We start from the raw sequence: 16,005 nt of genomic DNA, 5'->3' as shown, positions 1-16,005 counted from the left end.
TGTTTATGATTTTTTGTGTGCCAAAGACTGCATGTGGTTGCTCATTATTCTTGTTTAAGGCAGTGACCAAAGATGGGGGATTTTACATGCGAATCACAGGTGACTGAACGAGATATTGTCAAACTGATAGGGACTATGTGATATTGTCCCTACAAGACTATGTGGAACAATAGTAACTTTTTGTGATCTTAAACAAGCTGATCACCTAAGCTGGTAACTTTAGTCACTCTCTCAATGAAACCTAAAGAAACCCCACTGTCAGTATCATTGACTAAATGTGTATGGTCTTCTTTAAACTACTTCTGCAAACTTCCTAAAGCCTCTTATACACTCATCATTTTAAACATCTGTCAACTGGCAACGAATTTCAATAGAGATTTACCTTTTTTTACAAAACTAATCATAGAAGGCAGTTCTTACTGCAAGGGGGTGGGAAGTGCAGCCTCTATACCGTTTTTGGCTACCCATAATATAACTGGCTATAATGACTAGGACTGGAGATGAAGTAGAAAACACAGCGTTTGTCTCAGAGTTGGACTAGCTCGCTTGGCTGCGTGTCCAGCTCAAAGGAGACCTTAATTCACAGACAGCTCTTGTATAAGAATAAAACAGGTTGTCGTTTTTGTGGAAAACAGAGAAAATATTGTAAAAATATTTTTAATTTGTTTTTAATTTTAACCCTCCATCAAAAAGTTTTTTAAAAGTACAAAATGAATGAATGAATGAATTATCTCTTTATTCCAACAATGTATTTACAGAATATGTACACAAATAATATAATAGAGCGCAATAGACAGTAAACTATTTGATGGTAAGTTGGTTGAATAGTTATTGTGTTAATTTTGTAATAGAAAATTCATCAGATCGATTTAAATAACAGCATTTGTTTATTGAACCGGGTGAAAACTGCAGCATTAGCTGCTACTTCCTCATTGGGACATTTTTTAACATGTCACATTCATTGAAACGTTGCATAATATTATAAGTTGTTTAAAGGGACGCTCATCTATAGAAAGTAAATTTTAATTTTACTTCCATATCAAAAAGAAACCACACCACAGGTCATGTTATTGCTCTCCTACAACATAAAACTGTAAAATAAAAGTATAAGTGCGCATGCACAATGACAATATTTACTTTTTTTATCGTTTACATCACAGCACAAGCTGAATTACAAAACGATATTCAAACAATACAAAATAACTTTATGTACAAAAGACAGCAATTCCATCCACAAAAGCTACGACGATAAAAACAAACAAAATTGAAAACAAAACCACCGGTCGGCTGAAACACTTATTATACGTACAATCAAGTCGTTTCCGTAGAACAACCCAAGCCAATGCTGCAGAACAATAATAATCATTAGGGGTTGAACAAGGTGAAAAGGGGTTGAAGAGGTGTCAACTTTGGAACGCCCATCGTAATTCAAATTTATATTCTCTCCTTTGCATTAATATTTGGTGCTAATCAACAAGCAAATATATTCCATCACCATAGATTTTAATGTCAGCATTGAGCATAGTACTTAAATATTGACAATTAGTAGGTAGTAAATCCAAATCCAAACTAATTTATTGTTAAAAACTGTTGACTAGTCAATATTATGCATGCTAAAATTACTAGGAGTTTCTAAAAGTGAGAATGATTTACGTTAATTTACTCCAACCATGGTCAATTTTTAAAATACTATTTCTAGAGCCATACTTTAAAGGAATGCAAATTAAACACTCATTATTACATTTTTCAAATTTTAGCAAATAATTTATGTCTAAAGTATATTTATTACTCTTAACTTTTTAGAAAAAATACTGTTGGTTATTGGAATGATTTTTCAAAAGAAATTAAGTTAAGTAGGGATGGACGGGTCCCGAAATTTCGGGAATTTTTCGGGAAAAAAATATTCCCGATTATCGGGACGAGATTACATTTGACTCGGGAATTTTTCGGGACGGGATTTGGTCCGATCGTCGGCGATTTTTCCGCTTTTTCCGATAACGCCGTTATTGCGAGCGATAGGTCCGCGAACGCAGGAGACGAAGTCATACCGACGATCGCGCCGTGACCGCGAGTCATGACGACGATCGCGCCATGACCGCGGAGTCATGCTGACGATAACCCCGTGACCGCGGAGTCATACCGACGATCGCGCCGTGACCGCGAGTCATACCGACGATCGCGCCGTGACCGCGAGTCATACCGACGAGCGCGCCGTGACCGCGAGTCATACCGACGATCATGCCGTGACCGCGAGTCATACCGACGATAACCCCGTGACCGCGGAGTCATACCGACGATCGCGCCGTGACCGCGAGTCATACCGACGATCGCGCCGTGATCGCGAGTCATGACGACGATCGCGCCGTGACCGCGAGTCATGACGACGATCGCGCCGTGACCGCGAGTCATTACGACGATCGCGCCGTGACCGCGAGTCATGACGACGATCGCGCCGTGACCGCGAGTCATGACGACGATCGCGCCGTGACCGCGAGTCATACCGACGATCGTGCCGTGACCGCGAGTCATGACGACGATCGCGATGTGACCGCGAGTCATGACGACGATCGCACTGTGACCGCGGAGTCATGCTGACGATCGAGCCGTGATCGCGAGTCATACCGACGATCATGCCGTGACCGCGAGTCATACCGACGATAACCCCGTGACCGCGGAGTCATACCGACGATCGCGCCGTGACCGCGAGTCATACCGACGATCGCGCCGTGACCGTGAGTCATACAGACGATCACCCCGTGACCCGCGAGTCACAAGTTACTATAGGTACCTGTAAATTGTTACCCATTTTTTGGTTTTTATAGATCAGTGCCACAAATGGTGAAAATTGATTTCATATGTCTTTTTTTGGTAACTGCAATACAGTACTTTCTTTTTATGCACAGAAAAAAATCCCGTCCCGTCCCGTCCCGAAAATCGGGAAGGAAATAAAAATCCCGTCCCGTCCCGTCCCGAACTAAAAATTCAATCCCGTCCATCCCTAAAGTTAAGCAAGCTAAGAACATTGGAATACAGTTATAGATAGGTACACAAGAAAAGGTCACAAAGCATAACATTGATATTTTGTCCTAATATCAGACTTTTTCAGAGAAAAGATCTATTTCTCTCTTTATTCAACACTCTGAACAAGTCTTATATTAGGACAAAATATCATAGTTATGTTTTGAGAACTATCAATGTGTATCTACAATACTAGTCCCAGGAATCAAATCTTCACAGGATTTCTAACCAGTTGCCTTTCCTTTGAAATATAACCTCATAAAGTTATTGAGAATAAGGATGTAACAAAACACAAGTGCCTATATTTTAAGATTTGTGTGAGGATAGCAGGCTTATATAATTGAAGGGAATTGTAGATAGCCTTAAACTCATACCTTCCTTAGTTTAGTTGAAAATGCTCAGTGGCAATGAAATATTCAAATTGTTTGTATATAGTGTACAGTTTTGCATTCCTTGTGCCAGATTGGTCTCTTTCCATTTTTAAAAGGCAATTCTGCTATTCTCACAAAAATACAAATTATACGTTTGTTATTTCAATGGCTGTAAAACTTTAACAAGTTTCTTTTCCAGCAAAAAAAGTTGCTGCCAACAAAGTATCTAGCCATATGCTTTAGTGTAAATGATCTAATGAGGACTCTTAGCTCTTTGACTTCTCAAGATATGTTTTGTCAGCTGACACCATGTTAGTAGATTCGTAATGTGTATTGTCTACCTGGTGTGAGGAAGTTTGGGTCGATGGGTTTGCTGGTGTCATTACACTCCTCCAGCTCCTGATAGTTGAGTAGATGTGACCACAGCGCTGACTTGCCCTGTAACACATTGTTGGATCGGATTAGAGATGTACAACACTGATACACCCGTGCAAAGATGAGAGTTGTATGGCTGATTTGTTACTGACTACGGCTAGTTTTTTTAGCCAGGACCATTAATAGAAAATTTTAAATCCCATCCCCAGTGGTCAAGGATGGGTCCAATTTTGAAACATCAAAAAGCTACTGACATTTCTCAGGGATAAACAAGGAACCTTCTGTGATTAGTAGGCGAGCACTATAACCACTCAGCTACCCATGGGTTTTTGACAGTCAGACGACATATGGTTCTTGACTGACGAGTGGCCAAAGATTTCTATGTGAAATAATACGAGGGTTGTTTTTTAAGTAAGGGCTGTTTTTGCGTATAGCTCTGTAGATCACCTGTACACCGCAACAGGGCTCATCCCACTTACTGGCATCATTTGTGAACAGAATGGTGCCATTTGAAGCTCTGTAACTGACACATTTTGCTGGGTGTAAAAAAAATTCAAAATTATTGAATATCCCGCTGCTTGTATTATACAGTAGTATATATATGGTATGTATTGGTGTACCTGTTTATTGTGTAGACCGTGAGCCCAAATCCTCTCCAGCAGATCACACAGACTGGCTATCAAAGTGTTCTCTTCAACAAGAGACGTTTGTGTCGAGTGGCCCAACTGGACAGCTTCAGTTCCCATTTTCTCCACCAGCATACGCTTTGTCTTTGCTTTGCAGTCCTTAAGGATAAAGTTGAACATTAGGCTGTTGGTCAAATATGTTCCTCAAAATATTGGAGGAGAAAAATAATAGATTTTTTGTAGTTAGGAAAAAAATTAATAGGTATTACAAGTTTTGTAGCTGCAGTATAATATATGCTACTGTAGAACCAATTTCAACCAAAACACTTTTAACGGCCTAAGAAGAAAAATCATCTTAGACTAAGGTAGAGAAAGGGAAGTGACCAAACAAAGAGGAGTGGCACAGGGTTCGTGACTGCAAACACACTACAACTACAAACACGTTACTCGCCTATACTATTATTAACAACATCTGTTAAATGGAAGTTGGAATCAGTCGATAATCTGTCCTTGCTACTCAAAGTGATCGTGTCAAAAACATTGTGAGAAGAAAAAAGCAAATGGAAAATCATTTGAAACATAGTAGTACTGCAGTAGTTGAACAATTTCATAATGCTTTTACATGTACATAATAAGGCTTAAAGTTCATTAAAAGTTTTATATAACCTTAACATGTACTTTAGTATTACATTTGCTACATATATTAGTATTACATTTGTATTAGTATTACTATTGCCTCTTATCACTTTAAATACTGAAAAAATTCCTTTTAACAAAATTATTGATCCAAGAATCCTTTGCAGATCCGAAAGAAAGCACCCTACTATTCCCTATGTAAATGTTAGGTTGTCCATTAGGTAATGAGGGAAATTCTAAGGTAACCTGTCATTTGGAGACAATGTCAATGTTTATAAAACAGCATTATTTTCTGCCACAATAGAGCTTTCCACAAACCCCACAGGGTACAAGAGCCTTCTTAGGCTGGGTTGACTGTAGCTGATAATACATAATGTTAGCCAACCTTTAGCAGTTTTTCCACAAAGTTCCAGTTGGTCTGGGCTATGAGGGCAGGACTCATGGCGGGGGGAGGTTTGTTGGGGGTGGGCTTCAATGTGTTAGCACCGAGGGGATGAGCTTCACTAGGGGTACGGCGGGGCGCCGGGGCATCCAACTCATCCAGGGACACACTGGACAGTGAGTGTGTCAATCCTGAGCGGGGGGCTCGCCATTGTACACTGCTGCTGCGCTTACGACTCCTACAACCAGATAACAACTTATCAGCAAACAAAGTGATATTATGTAATTTAAAAAAATACCTACTACACTTGGAAATTTAATAGTTACGGTAACCATTTGGCTTGAGAACAATTTTACAATTCCTTTAATAATTTCTCGTTTTTGTAAAAAAAAGAGATTTTATTTGTTTTAAGCACACTATGTCCATATTTAACAACAAAAACCCCTAATTACTGTGTCCTCCATTGGATACTTTTGGAAAGTGTGATCCCTATTAAACTCACTAATACCATCAAACTTCCATACAAGCCAGAAATCACTAATTTAAGGTGGGACCTCCCTACAGCTTAGCCAAACATTAGTAAGCCTAATATGGATTGTACTTGTACAGGAATTGAACCTGCGCACAAAGAATGACTTGAGGGCTACTACAGTCATCATGTTACCATCGGCTGGATGAGACGAGTGTTGCTTAGTTCAGTGACTCTAGCTTTGAAAGGTGAAATTCAACAAATTACTAAAGCTCCAGTAAGCTAGTGATGGAGCTACAGCAAAATGTCGAGACTTTCTGGGTAAGTCAAAATAGGTTGACGAAGAATAACACACATTCACGGTTGGATTCATACCTAAGTGATGGTTCCTGGTTCAGCAGTACGTTGTCCAGGAGGGGGAAGCCGGCACGAGTGTTCCGAGAGGCGTGGTTGGTCAACATCTCACGAGGTGGGGCGACTTGTACATCAACAGAGGCCAGTCGCTTGTCCAGTAGCCGCTGTGAGTCATTGATACTGCTACATCTCTCGTAACATGGTGACCTCACTACGTCTCCTCCACCGTACCTTTTCCTGAACAAATTACACACTCACCATTACATCCACTGAGGACACTCGGTTATCAAACAGATGTTGCAAACTATTGATGATGCGACACCTTGCATATATTAAAAAAATTGAGAAAAGTTTTCAGCTACGTAAAGTCTCCAACGAGCTCCAATCGCAAGCTAGACAGCTAGACCAAATCTGACACCAGTGCCGTAATCTTGACTTCATCCACTACAATTCCACCCAGTTCAGTTCCCACTAACAATGTGACCATTAGTCTTGTCAAATTAAAAATAGTTGAACATGATGTGAAGGAAAATTGATCCTTGGCGAAACTGTGGATTTCTGTCACATAATTTTTGGTTATCTAACACTGACTAATCGACGCAATGAGGTTTGAAGTGGCTAGAATAGTGGATGAAGTAAGAACATAGGAACACAGGATGAAGGAGCAGAGGAGGAGGAGGAGGAGGAGACGGAGGAGGAGGAAGAGGAGGAGGAGGAAGAGGAGGAGGAGGAGGAAGAGAAAGAGGAAGAGAAAGAGGAAGAGGAGGAGGAGGAGTAGGAGGAGATGGAGGAGGAAGAAGAGGAGGAGGAGGAAGAGGAAGAAGAAGAGAAGGAGTAGGAGGTAGAGGAGATGGAGGAGGAAGAAGAGGAGGAGGAGGAAGGGGAAGAGGAAGAGGAGGAGGAGGAGTAGGAGGAGATGGAGGAGGATGAAGAGATAGAGGAGGTGGAGGAAAAGGAAGAGGATGATGAGACTGTTGTCATATTTTAGTTTTTTTAGTCTTGACAGGAACTCGATGGAGATCTTTGCTAAACAGACAGCTCAAATAAAAGGAATGATATTATTAAAATATAATTCATTAATAATATTAATACTAGGGTTGCTTTCAGAGAGGTGAAAGCCAGTTGAGCGGAACAAAAGGGATTTGATATTTGTATAAGTAACTAAATGTAAAAAAGTCAATAGATGTACTAATGCTGGTTTTATTGATTAAAATTATAATAATTCAGATTTGTTTTTACTACATATTGTTATTCAGATACCTCTTCCAAAAGTGCATTATAGTAGTTTTGACCAGAAAAATATTACAGTAGTTGGAATCTAGTATTAACATCCAAAAAGGGCATTAAAGTATAAAAAAGAGAAAGGAAATTTAACATTCAAATTCAACTGTAGCCTACAACAAAAACATTGGACTTCATTTTTCACCCTTACAATCGGTTAAAGTAGGATATATTAAAGTATAAAATAAACGGTATCAGCATTCTGACACATACTTTCTCCCATAAGTTTGTCAACAACCATTATCATGTGTATGCGGTGAGAGTAAATATACGGAAATGGGATTTGTACAATTTTGTTCAGAATTTAAAGGACTATAACATACTAAATTTTTATCAAAATCGTACGGGCCATTTTTGGGAAAGTCCGATTTTTCTGTTATTTCATGGGGGTTTTATGGGAAAATGACATAATTTACAATAACTTTTTAACCGTAATTTTTACAGAAATGCTAAATTTTGTTCAGAATATAAAGGAATATAACATAAAAATTGTTTATCAAAATCGTTCGAGCCATTTTTGGGAAAATCCTTTTTTCCGTTATTTTATGGAGTTTTATGGGAAAATCCCCATTAAAAATAAACATTTCTAAAAAATTTAAAAAAACTATCAAAATTGTAAGGACCATAACATACTACGTTAAATCAAAACCGGACTTTTTTTCTAAAATCCTATTTTTTGTTATTTTATGGGGTTTTTATGGGAAAATAACATATTTGACCATAACTTTTGAACCGTAATTTTTACAAAAATGGGATTTGTACCATTTTATTTAGAATTTAAAGGGCTACAACATACTAAATTTTTATCAAAATCGTTCGGGCCATTTTTGAGAAAATCCAATTTTTCCGGTTTTTTTATGGGTTTTTATGGGAAAATCCCCATAAAAAATAAAAATTTCAAAAAAATGAAAAAAACGCCTGGAGATACCATGGATTAGAACCTACATACCAAATTTCATCGAAATCGGACCTCAGGTGTAGTCTCTAGCTCTGTACACATCCAGACACACAGACACACACACACACACACACACACACACACACACACACACAGACATCACTTCGAAAACCACTTTTTTGGGTCCAGGGGGACCCAAAACGAATATATCCACTCAAAACCCAAACTCAAAAATTTTGACGAAAACAATACTTTCTCCATATACTATGGTATAGGGGGAGAAAGTAAAAACAGTAACTATTAAAAAAACGAGTACCGGTATTAAAAGTATTACAACAGGAGGGGAAATTTGACATTTAAATTCAACTGTGCAACATAATCATTGGTCTTCATTTCAACCCCTGCAATTGGTTAAACTCAGCTTTCTTTGCTGGAAATAATTTATGATTGTTAATACCAAGTATTCTTCATGGAGGATATGATTGTAATGTAACTGGAATGTAGGTCTTCTACCATTATTAGGCCGATTTAGAGACGGCATTTTAATACTGTCCTTAATAATACCATTGGCCATTTCACAAAACGCAGATTCCATTTTCAGCCGAGCCATTAAAATGAGGATTTGCCGAACAATTATTAATATTACAGAATAGTATTTAATGATATACAACTTTTCACATTTCATAAATTATATGTTAGTTTTGCTATGGTCAAAGGTCCGAATCCAAATGTTCTTTTCATTTGGTTTTTATGTAGTAGTAATTTGCTAGAATACAGTAAATGGTTTGTTAAGACCATATACAAACATTTTTGAAATCGTTTCCCCGTTTAACCAACTATTTCAAAAGATAAAAATTATATGGTGCAACACAAATAAACAACTCGTTCACCTACCCATAACCAACACTTTACCTCCCTAATCTAACCTTACTTCAAAACACTTAATGTAGTCAAGAATACTCATAAACCCCGACCTACCTTCCCCACATGCCTAAATTAGATCAGTGTTCAATCTGCGTTTTATTAATAAGTGTAATAACTTACTGCACCGTTGATGTAATTCAACATAATACAGGGTGTCTCAGACCACCCGGCCGGCTTGTATAGCTCCAATATGAAAGCAAATGGAAACCTAATTGCAACTGGAACCCCCTATTTTGACCCCAAGGAATTCAGCTAAATTATTTTCAACCCCAAAAAAGCAACCCAAAGGGCAGATTTTGGGGGGTGGGGGTGGTTTTTGGGAAATTTTCAAATGTAAAGGGGGGTCGTGTTATACCTCTTGTTAAAGGTCGTTTAGTCCTGAGTATTTTAGTGGAAAAAGATTTAAATTATCTTCATCCCTATTTACAGGGTGTTCAAAAACGTACAAAAAATAGACCTTTGAACTACTTTTCACTGTAAAGAGGTGGAATTTCGTGGGGGGTTCAAATTTTGATAACACTTTAATTGCTAAATGAGCTTTCAAAAAACTCTGGTTTCAACCCTTTTGCTATCTTTTTACTTATGTTACGCATTTTCAAACTTTTTGAAGTTTCAAAAGCTGTTATCTCAAAAATTTCAAATGGCAACATGGGTTTCATTACAAACCACATTGTAGCCCTTGAAATTTGCTATAATTTTTGTATTTAATGCTTTTTGGTATCTTCATTGGTTAAAACGAAATTAGTGTATTTTAATGTTTTATTAAATGGTATTCAAAGTGTTTGCTGTTCCAAATGTACACCTAGGTCTCAATTAAAACAAATCTTGTCTAAAAAAATTAAATAGTACTCAGATTGTTGATCTTGGAAGATTGATAAAGGTAAAAACACAACTGCAAATATTCTTAGTTATTTTACAATTACATAGCTCTAATAGTGCTTTAAATGAATAATTTGTTTGAATCAGCATTAATAGCCTACATACTGATTGACTTCTACAAATGCTTAAATTGCCTTCCATTTTGTTCCATGCAAACCCCAACTCTATTTATGCACGTAGTACTTCTTCTCCACTATTATGGTACTGTATTGCTATTTTACTACCGCAGGTGCATTCACCTCTCGTACAGATCCAGTAAGTTCCTTATAATTTGTTTTATCTGATCAAACGTGACCAGTTTCACGCACACGCTCATTGATTTCATGATGATTTTTTTTTTATTTACCAGTAGCATTTATAGACAGTATTTATTCAAAGCACTATTAGAATTTTGTAAATTGTAAAATAACTAAGAATATTTGCAGTTGTGTTTTTTCCTTTAATAATCCTCCACAGTTTAACAATCTGGGTAGTATTTTAATTTTTTTAACATAATTAGTTTTAATTGAGACCTAGATGTGTACATTTACAACAGCAAACACTTTGAATACCATTTAATAAAACATTAAAATACACTAATTTCGCTATATCTCTCTAACCAATGAAGATACCAAAAAGCATTAAATACAAAAATTATAGCAAATTTCAAGGGCTACATTGTGGTTTGTAATGAAACCCATGTTGCCATTTGAAATTTTTGAGATAACAGCTTTTGAAACTTCAAAAAGTTTGAAAATGCGTAACATAAGTAAAAAGATAGCAAAAGGGTTAAAACCAGAGTTTTTTGAAAGCTCATTTATTAATTAAAGTGTTGTCAAAATTTGAACCCCCCACGAAATTCCACCTCTTTACAGTGAAAAGTAGTTCAAAGGTCTATTTTTTGTACGTTTTTGAACACCCTGTAAATAGGGATGAAGATAATTTAAATCTTTTTCCACTAAAATACTCATGACTGAAGGACCTTTAACAAGAGGTATAACACGAACCCCCTTTACATTTGAAAATTTCCCAAAAACCACCCCCACCCTCCAAAATCTGCCCTTTGGGGTGCTTTTTTGGGGTTGAAAATAATTTAGCTGAATTCCTTGGGGTCAAAATAGGGGGTTCCAGTTGCAATTAGGTTTCCATTTGCTTTCATATTGGAGCTATACAAGCCGGCCGGGTGGTCTGAGACACCCTGTATAACCTGTGATGTATTATCGGAATAAATATCGATTTCGATGCGGTTCGATATATCGCTTATTAAATCCTGATTTCTAACATTGGCTGTTTCTAATCAGCTGGCAACACAAATAGGTTCCCAAGATCCTCCTCCAAATAGGTTCCTCCTTGTTTATGCTCCGCGCATTGAGAAAGTAGTTCCGTATATTTTCTCGATTTTCAGTGAATTCTGTGCCTTAAAAAATGTTTTAACGGCATTTTCTTGTTTATTAAAATCATAGGAATGGTTTAAAAACGTTTAAAAGAAAAGTCTAGAAACTTCAGACATACCTTATGATTTTCTTGTTTACATTTTTCTTGTAAACAAAAAACTGTCATATGGCTACTTTAGTCCCATAAGCCTAATGTCAAAATTTGGAAATTTTAAGTTCGTTTTAAATTGCATTAGCATTATCTAATTGAAATTTGTTTGTTTATTAACCATCTCACTATTAGTCTAAGTAATCTTGTTAAGTTTAGCTGAAATGTGTTCTGCCGTTATTGAGTGATGTTGCTTTATTTGTTGCATTGAAGTTGATCCCAAAGAGCTACGCTCGCTTCCCTCGCTCCGCTCAATAATATAATTTTTTAATCTCATAAAAATATTATCACACTACAAAACTAAGCACACAGTACCTGAGCAGTTTAATACGCCTCTCAAAGACCCTCAGGTTTGGTTCAGTCTTGCTCCAAGTCGCAAGTATCTTGTTGTCCACCAATGTAGCAAACATCTGCGTCTCGATGAAGCGAGACAGGAACGGCAGGTGATGCTGCGGCTGATCTGACAGGAATGTGGCCTTGTCAAAGTTCTGCATGGACTCTCTGTTGCTCAGCCATTGTTCCTTGTCCTGGATAATATTTTGGTGTCAAAATTAATTAGGAATGCAATTCAAAGATATAGTTAACAACAACAACAATTATAAACTAATATATAGGTTTTGAATATTTCCCGATGACAATATTTACACTACATGAGTCCATAGTTTACACTACTTTACTGCAATCGTCAACTATTATCCTTTTATCCTGAACTAAGAAATTATTTTGATCTGTTAAGTTTTTAGCTATTGATATGAGATATTCCATGGGTAAGCTATAACAAGATTTGGAATACTAATGGGAAAATTGGATTGACTCACCTACAAAGATCGGTGATGACAATTACTGATTGCTGTTGAATTTACTAATTTTTTTCCTCGCCAAACTGAAAGAGCATACTATTGCAAACTAAAGCATCTACTGTTTTGTCACATCAACTATCCTAGTGACAACTAATCAAAGAAGAAAATAGAAGTTAACTGCAGCACACTCTGTAAAATGCAATCAACTGTTTGTATTTGAATAACTGATTGTCTACAGCTGTTCCATATAGATGAAGTGAAGTGTCTACTTCAGTGTAGCCTATAAAAGTCATTGGTTGTCATTGCTAGTAAAAAAATAAATCTAGCCTAAATATAATTTAGTTTTGTCAAATAGCCTACGAGAGTAAACTGTGGGTTCAAACAAATATTGATAAATTCACTGACTATACTATGATAATAGCATCACATAGATTTTTTATACCTGATTTGGTTGGATGACGAAATGCTCGTACGAGGCGAAAATATGTACGAATCTGTTAAGGAAGATTTCTCTGATGGAGTTATTAAAGCGTAATTCCCTCTCGTATGACTCCTCGTCAATAACTTGGTTCTCGTCCAACTCTTCATCGGAGTCTTGAAGTGAATCGTTTAGATTTATGTCCCAGTCCGGTCCGTCAATGCCGTCCAAGCTAACACCTGCAGAAACTTGATCTTTAAGCTGGTGGCTTGAGTACTATAACTAACTTTTGAAAATGTACTAAAATTAAAAAATCAGTCCATAATGCATTTTGAGAGGACTCGCTATAAGGAAAAGAAAAACTTTTAACTCCTTCTTTATTGAAAGTGAAAACAATTATGAACTTTGAAAACACAGGCTATTTTTGTTCCTAAATAAATAGGATAGGTTAATCATTTATAGGAAAGATATACAATCGACAAAATATTGTTAATTAGTAGTTTTAAATAATTGTCTTAGATCGACAATAATTTTTCCTACTGTGGACATACAAAGTGTTTGATGGTAGTAGATATTGAGAGTTGTTGTGTATGTACCTGTTCTCCTGGCCAGTTTGACCAATCGCTTGAGTGTGTCAGGACAAGACAGCAAGGGAGGCCTCGAGGTGTCGTCCAGCTCGTTAGCCCACGAGTGTTTACGAGGCAACGTACAACTGGTCGTCATCAGGCTGTTCTCACTCATGTCCGTCTGTGTGTTGATTATCCTGTGCAAAATTGATAAGTGCGTAACTAAAAGTAATCCACATTCCAGGAAATTCAAATCCAGATTTAGCCAATTTTACTCTATTTCCAACTAAAAATATTTTTGAAAACATATTATAACAAATTATTTTGCTGGTTACTACTGTAAAAAAAGTTTCACTTTAACCATTTAGCTCATATTTTACAACAAATAATCTAAATAAAGAAAATCCTAAACATAAAGAATATTTATGCAGCAAATATCTACTCTGATTATTGTTTAGCATTGTTCCCGAGTTTTTTACCACAGGAATAAACAAGACATTACAATTAGTTACCTACCTATCATGATTGCTAGGGACTTTGTATCGGTCCAGAATTTCGGAGATCTCGCAGATGAATTCAGACTTGTGTGGAAACGAGGGTAGTTCCTCAGGTAACTGGACAGTCCGGGAGTCTAGGTCAATGTAGCACAGGTTGGCCTGCAAACACCACAAAATTACCAATTGAGATGGAGACACAACTGGGTATTTCATCACATATATGAATGAAGGATGAGTGTAGAATAGAGTGAGATGAATAATTACTGCCTAAGACCACCTGTTTCTTTTCACAGCACCAACTAAGTACTCGTTTTGATACTTGCCTTGGTTTAGCTGATATTTTAACATGATACCATTGCATCATTATTTGTAACTCATCAGGAGTATAACTGATACATTTTTAGTTTGCAAATGTTTTTTGATTATCTCCGAGACAAGATCAGTAGTTAATAGATTATTTAATAGAGACTTTTGTGTGTGTAGTTTATGAGACAAAGACAAACTTTAACCATTAGGTTTGTACTGTATATTAAAAAGGTACCTAACCTACAAAACTTTTACTTTTCCCACAAGCAATTTTTTGAATAATTTTAGTTAAAAATGTTCAAAGATCTGTCCTTTTTGTAACGGTAAAACGTAAAAGCAAGTAACAAGAAATTAAACACAAACTATTTCTTTGTCACTATTTCTTGTTGATGCCAGTTGCTTTGAATGATGCCAAGTTTCACATTATTTTGTCTTCTGGGGAACTTAACTGGTAAACAAAGAAAATCCTACAAAATTTGAAAAGTTCTTTAGGGACAAAATATTGTGTATTCCATGTTAACTATAGCCCTAGATTTTTCAAAGGACAGCTAGATATTATTTTATACTATGAATCACAATCTAGTCTACAGCCTTTAAAACGAATGATCCGACAAGTCCTACCTCGCTTGGTATGTTGATCCTGTTCTCGCGGCTGTGCAGTCCCATGATGAAGGGTACAGGAGCGTCCAGGAAGTGTTGCAGGGACGAGGGCAGGATCGGCACATAGACGTGAGGCCAGGTGAAGGGGAACAGCAGAGCCGTCATACACTCAGCCACTAGCATCAGCCTCTGGTACTCTACGGCAAAAACACTTGATTAACACATTTGCATAATGGCTAGGTCGGTAGAAGGAACAATCCTTGCCCTGTGTGGGTGAGTGTGTGAACAGGTTTAAACTCTGTTTCATCTGATAGAAGAGCCACATTATAACATGTACTGCGTTCCAGTGTTTCTGGATGCAGTTCTACAAGAAACCAACAGATAGCAGCACTGTACGATTAATTGCTAATTGGCTCTCAGTACATCTAAATGTAAGGAAAGAAACCTAGGTGAAAGGCCGGTGGGGCACACGGGAGGGACAATGGCTAACATAGTGTCAGCGTTCCCCGCTAGAACCGCTAAGTTGAAAAATTTAAATTAGGCTAATTTTATAATTTTTAGTTACAAAATTTACTTTTTAATTATACAATTTACTTTTTAATTATACAATTTACTTTTTAATTATAAAATTAAACTGTCATAACCTAACCTAACCAACCAAACTTGCTAATAATATAAAAAATACATAGGATAAAAATGAAATTTTTAATTATAAAATTTCATTTTAAAATTTAGTATTAGGCCTATAGGCTAAAATTAAACTGTCATAACCTAACCTAACCAACCAAACTTGCTGATAATATAAAAAAGATATAAGATAAAAATCAAATAAAGAAAAATCAGTGACAAAAAGTTAATGTCCCCGACGGGTTTCGAACTCGAGACCTCCTGACAACTAGTCCATGCGCAATCAACTCTGCCACGAACGCCGCTGGAAACACATCGTCTCGTTACGGTAATCGTGTTACCTCAATAGAAGACAGTAGCCACTAGAGGTATGACGTCACCACACCTTTAGCCATCGTCCCTCCCATATGCCCATCCGGGTGAAAGGCTATACGATGCAAACATACTGCAAAGTACA

General features: G+C 37.0%; 1 protein-coding gene across 4 annotated transcripts in view; it reads right to left on the bottom strand.

The window, feature by feature from the left end:
• The window catches only part of LOC128988684 (DENN domain-containing protein 5B), a 45,439-nt gene that overhangs the window by 17,193 nt on the left and 12,241 nt on the right, over positions 1 to 16,005 (bottom strand). For 2 of the 4 annotated variants that reach the window (XM_054410217.1, XM_054410219.1), the window contains exons 6-15: positions 14,943 to 15,118; positions 14,035 to 14,174; positions 13,549 to 13,715; positions 12,977 to 13,191; positions 12,050 to 12,261; positions 6,253 to 6,468; positions 5,412 to 5,646; positions 4,385 to 4,549; positions 3,731 to 3,827; positions 1,310 to 1,345 (exon numbers count right to left, since the gene is read on the bottom strand). In XM_054410217.1, the coding sequence (XP_054266192.1) occupies positions 1,310 to 1,345; positions 3,731 to 3,827; positions 4,385 to 4,549; positions 5,412 to 5,646; positions 6,253 to 6,468; positions 12,050 to 12,261; positions 12,977 to 13,191; positions 13,549 to 13,715; positions 14,035 to 14,174; positions 14,943 to 15,118 (1,659 nt within the window). The remainder of the gene's footprint in view (positions 1 to 1,309; positions 1,346 to 3,730; positions 3,828 to 4,384; positions 4,550 to 5,411; positions 5,647 to 6,252; positions 6,469 to 12,049; positions 12,262 to 12,976; positions 13,192 to 13,548; positions 13,716 to 14,034; positions 14,175 to 14,942; positions 15,119 to 16,005) is intronic. The other 2 variants (XM_054410218.1, XM_054410220.1) reach the window with 1 other exon arrangement.

The sequence above is a fragment of the Macrosteles quadrilineatus genome, unplaced genomic scaffold (genome assembly GCF_028750875.1).
Source record: "Macrosteles quadrilineatus isolate MER2022 unplaced genomic scaffold, UCM_ALF_1.0 Scaffold_3__2_contigs__length_128488019, whole genome shotgun sequence".
NCBI lineage: Eukaryota > Metazoa > Arthropoda > Insecta > Hemiptera > Cicadellidae > Macrosteles > Macrosteles quadrilineatus.
The sequence above is the reverse complement of the archived record's forward strand: the minus strand, read 5'-3'. Positions and strand labels throughout refer to the sequence as shown.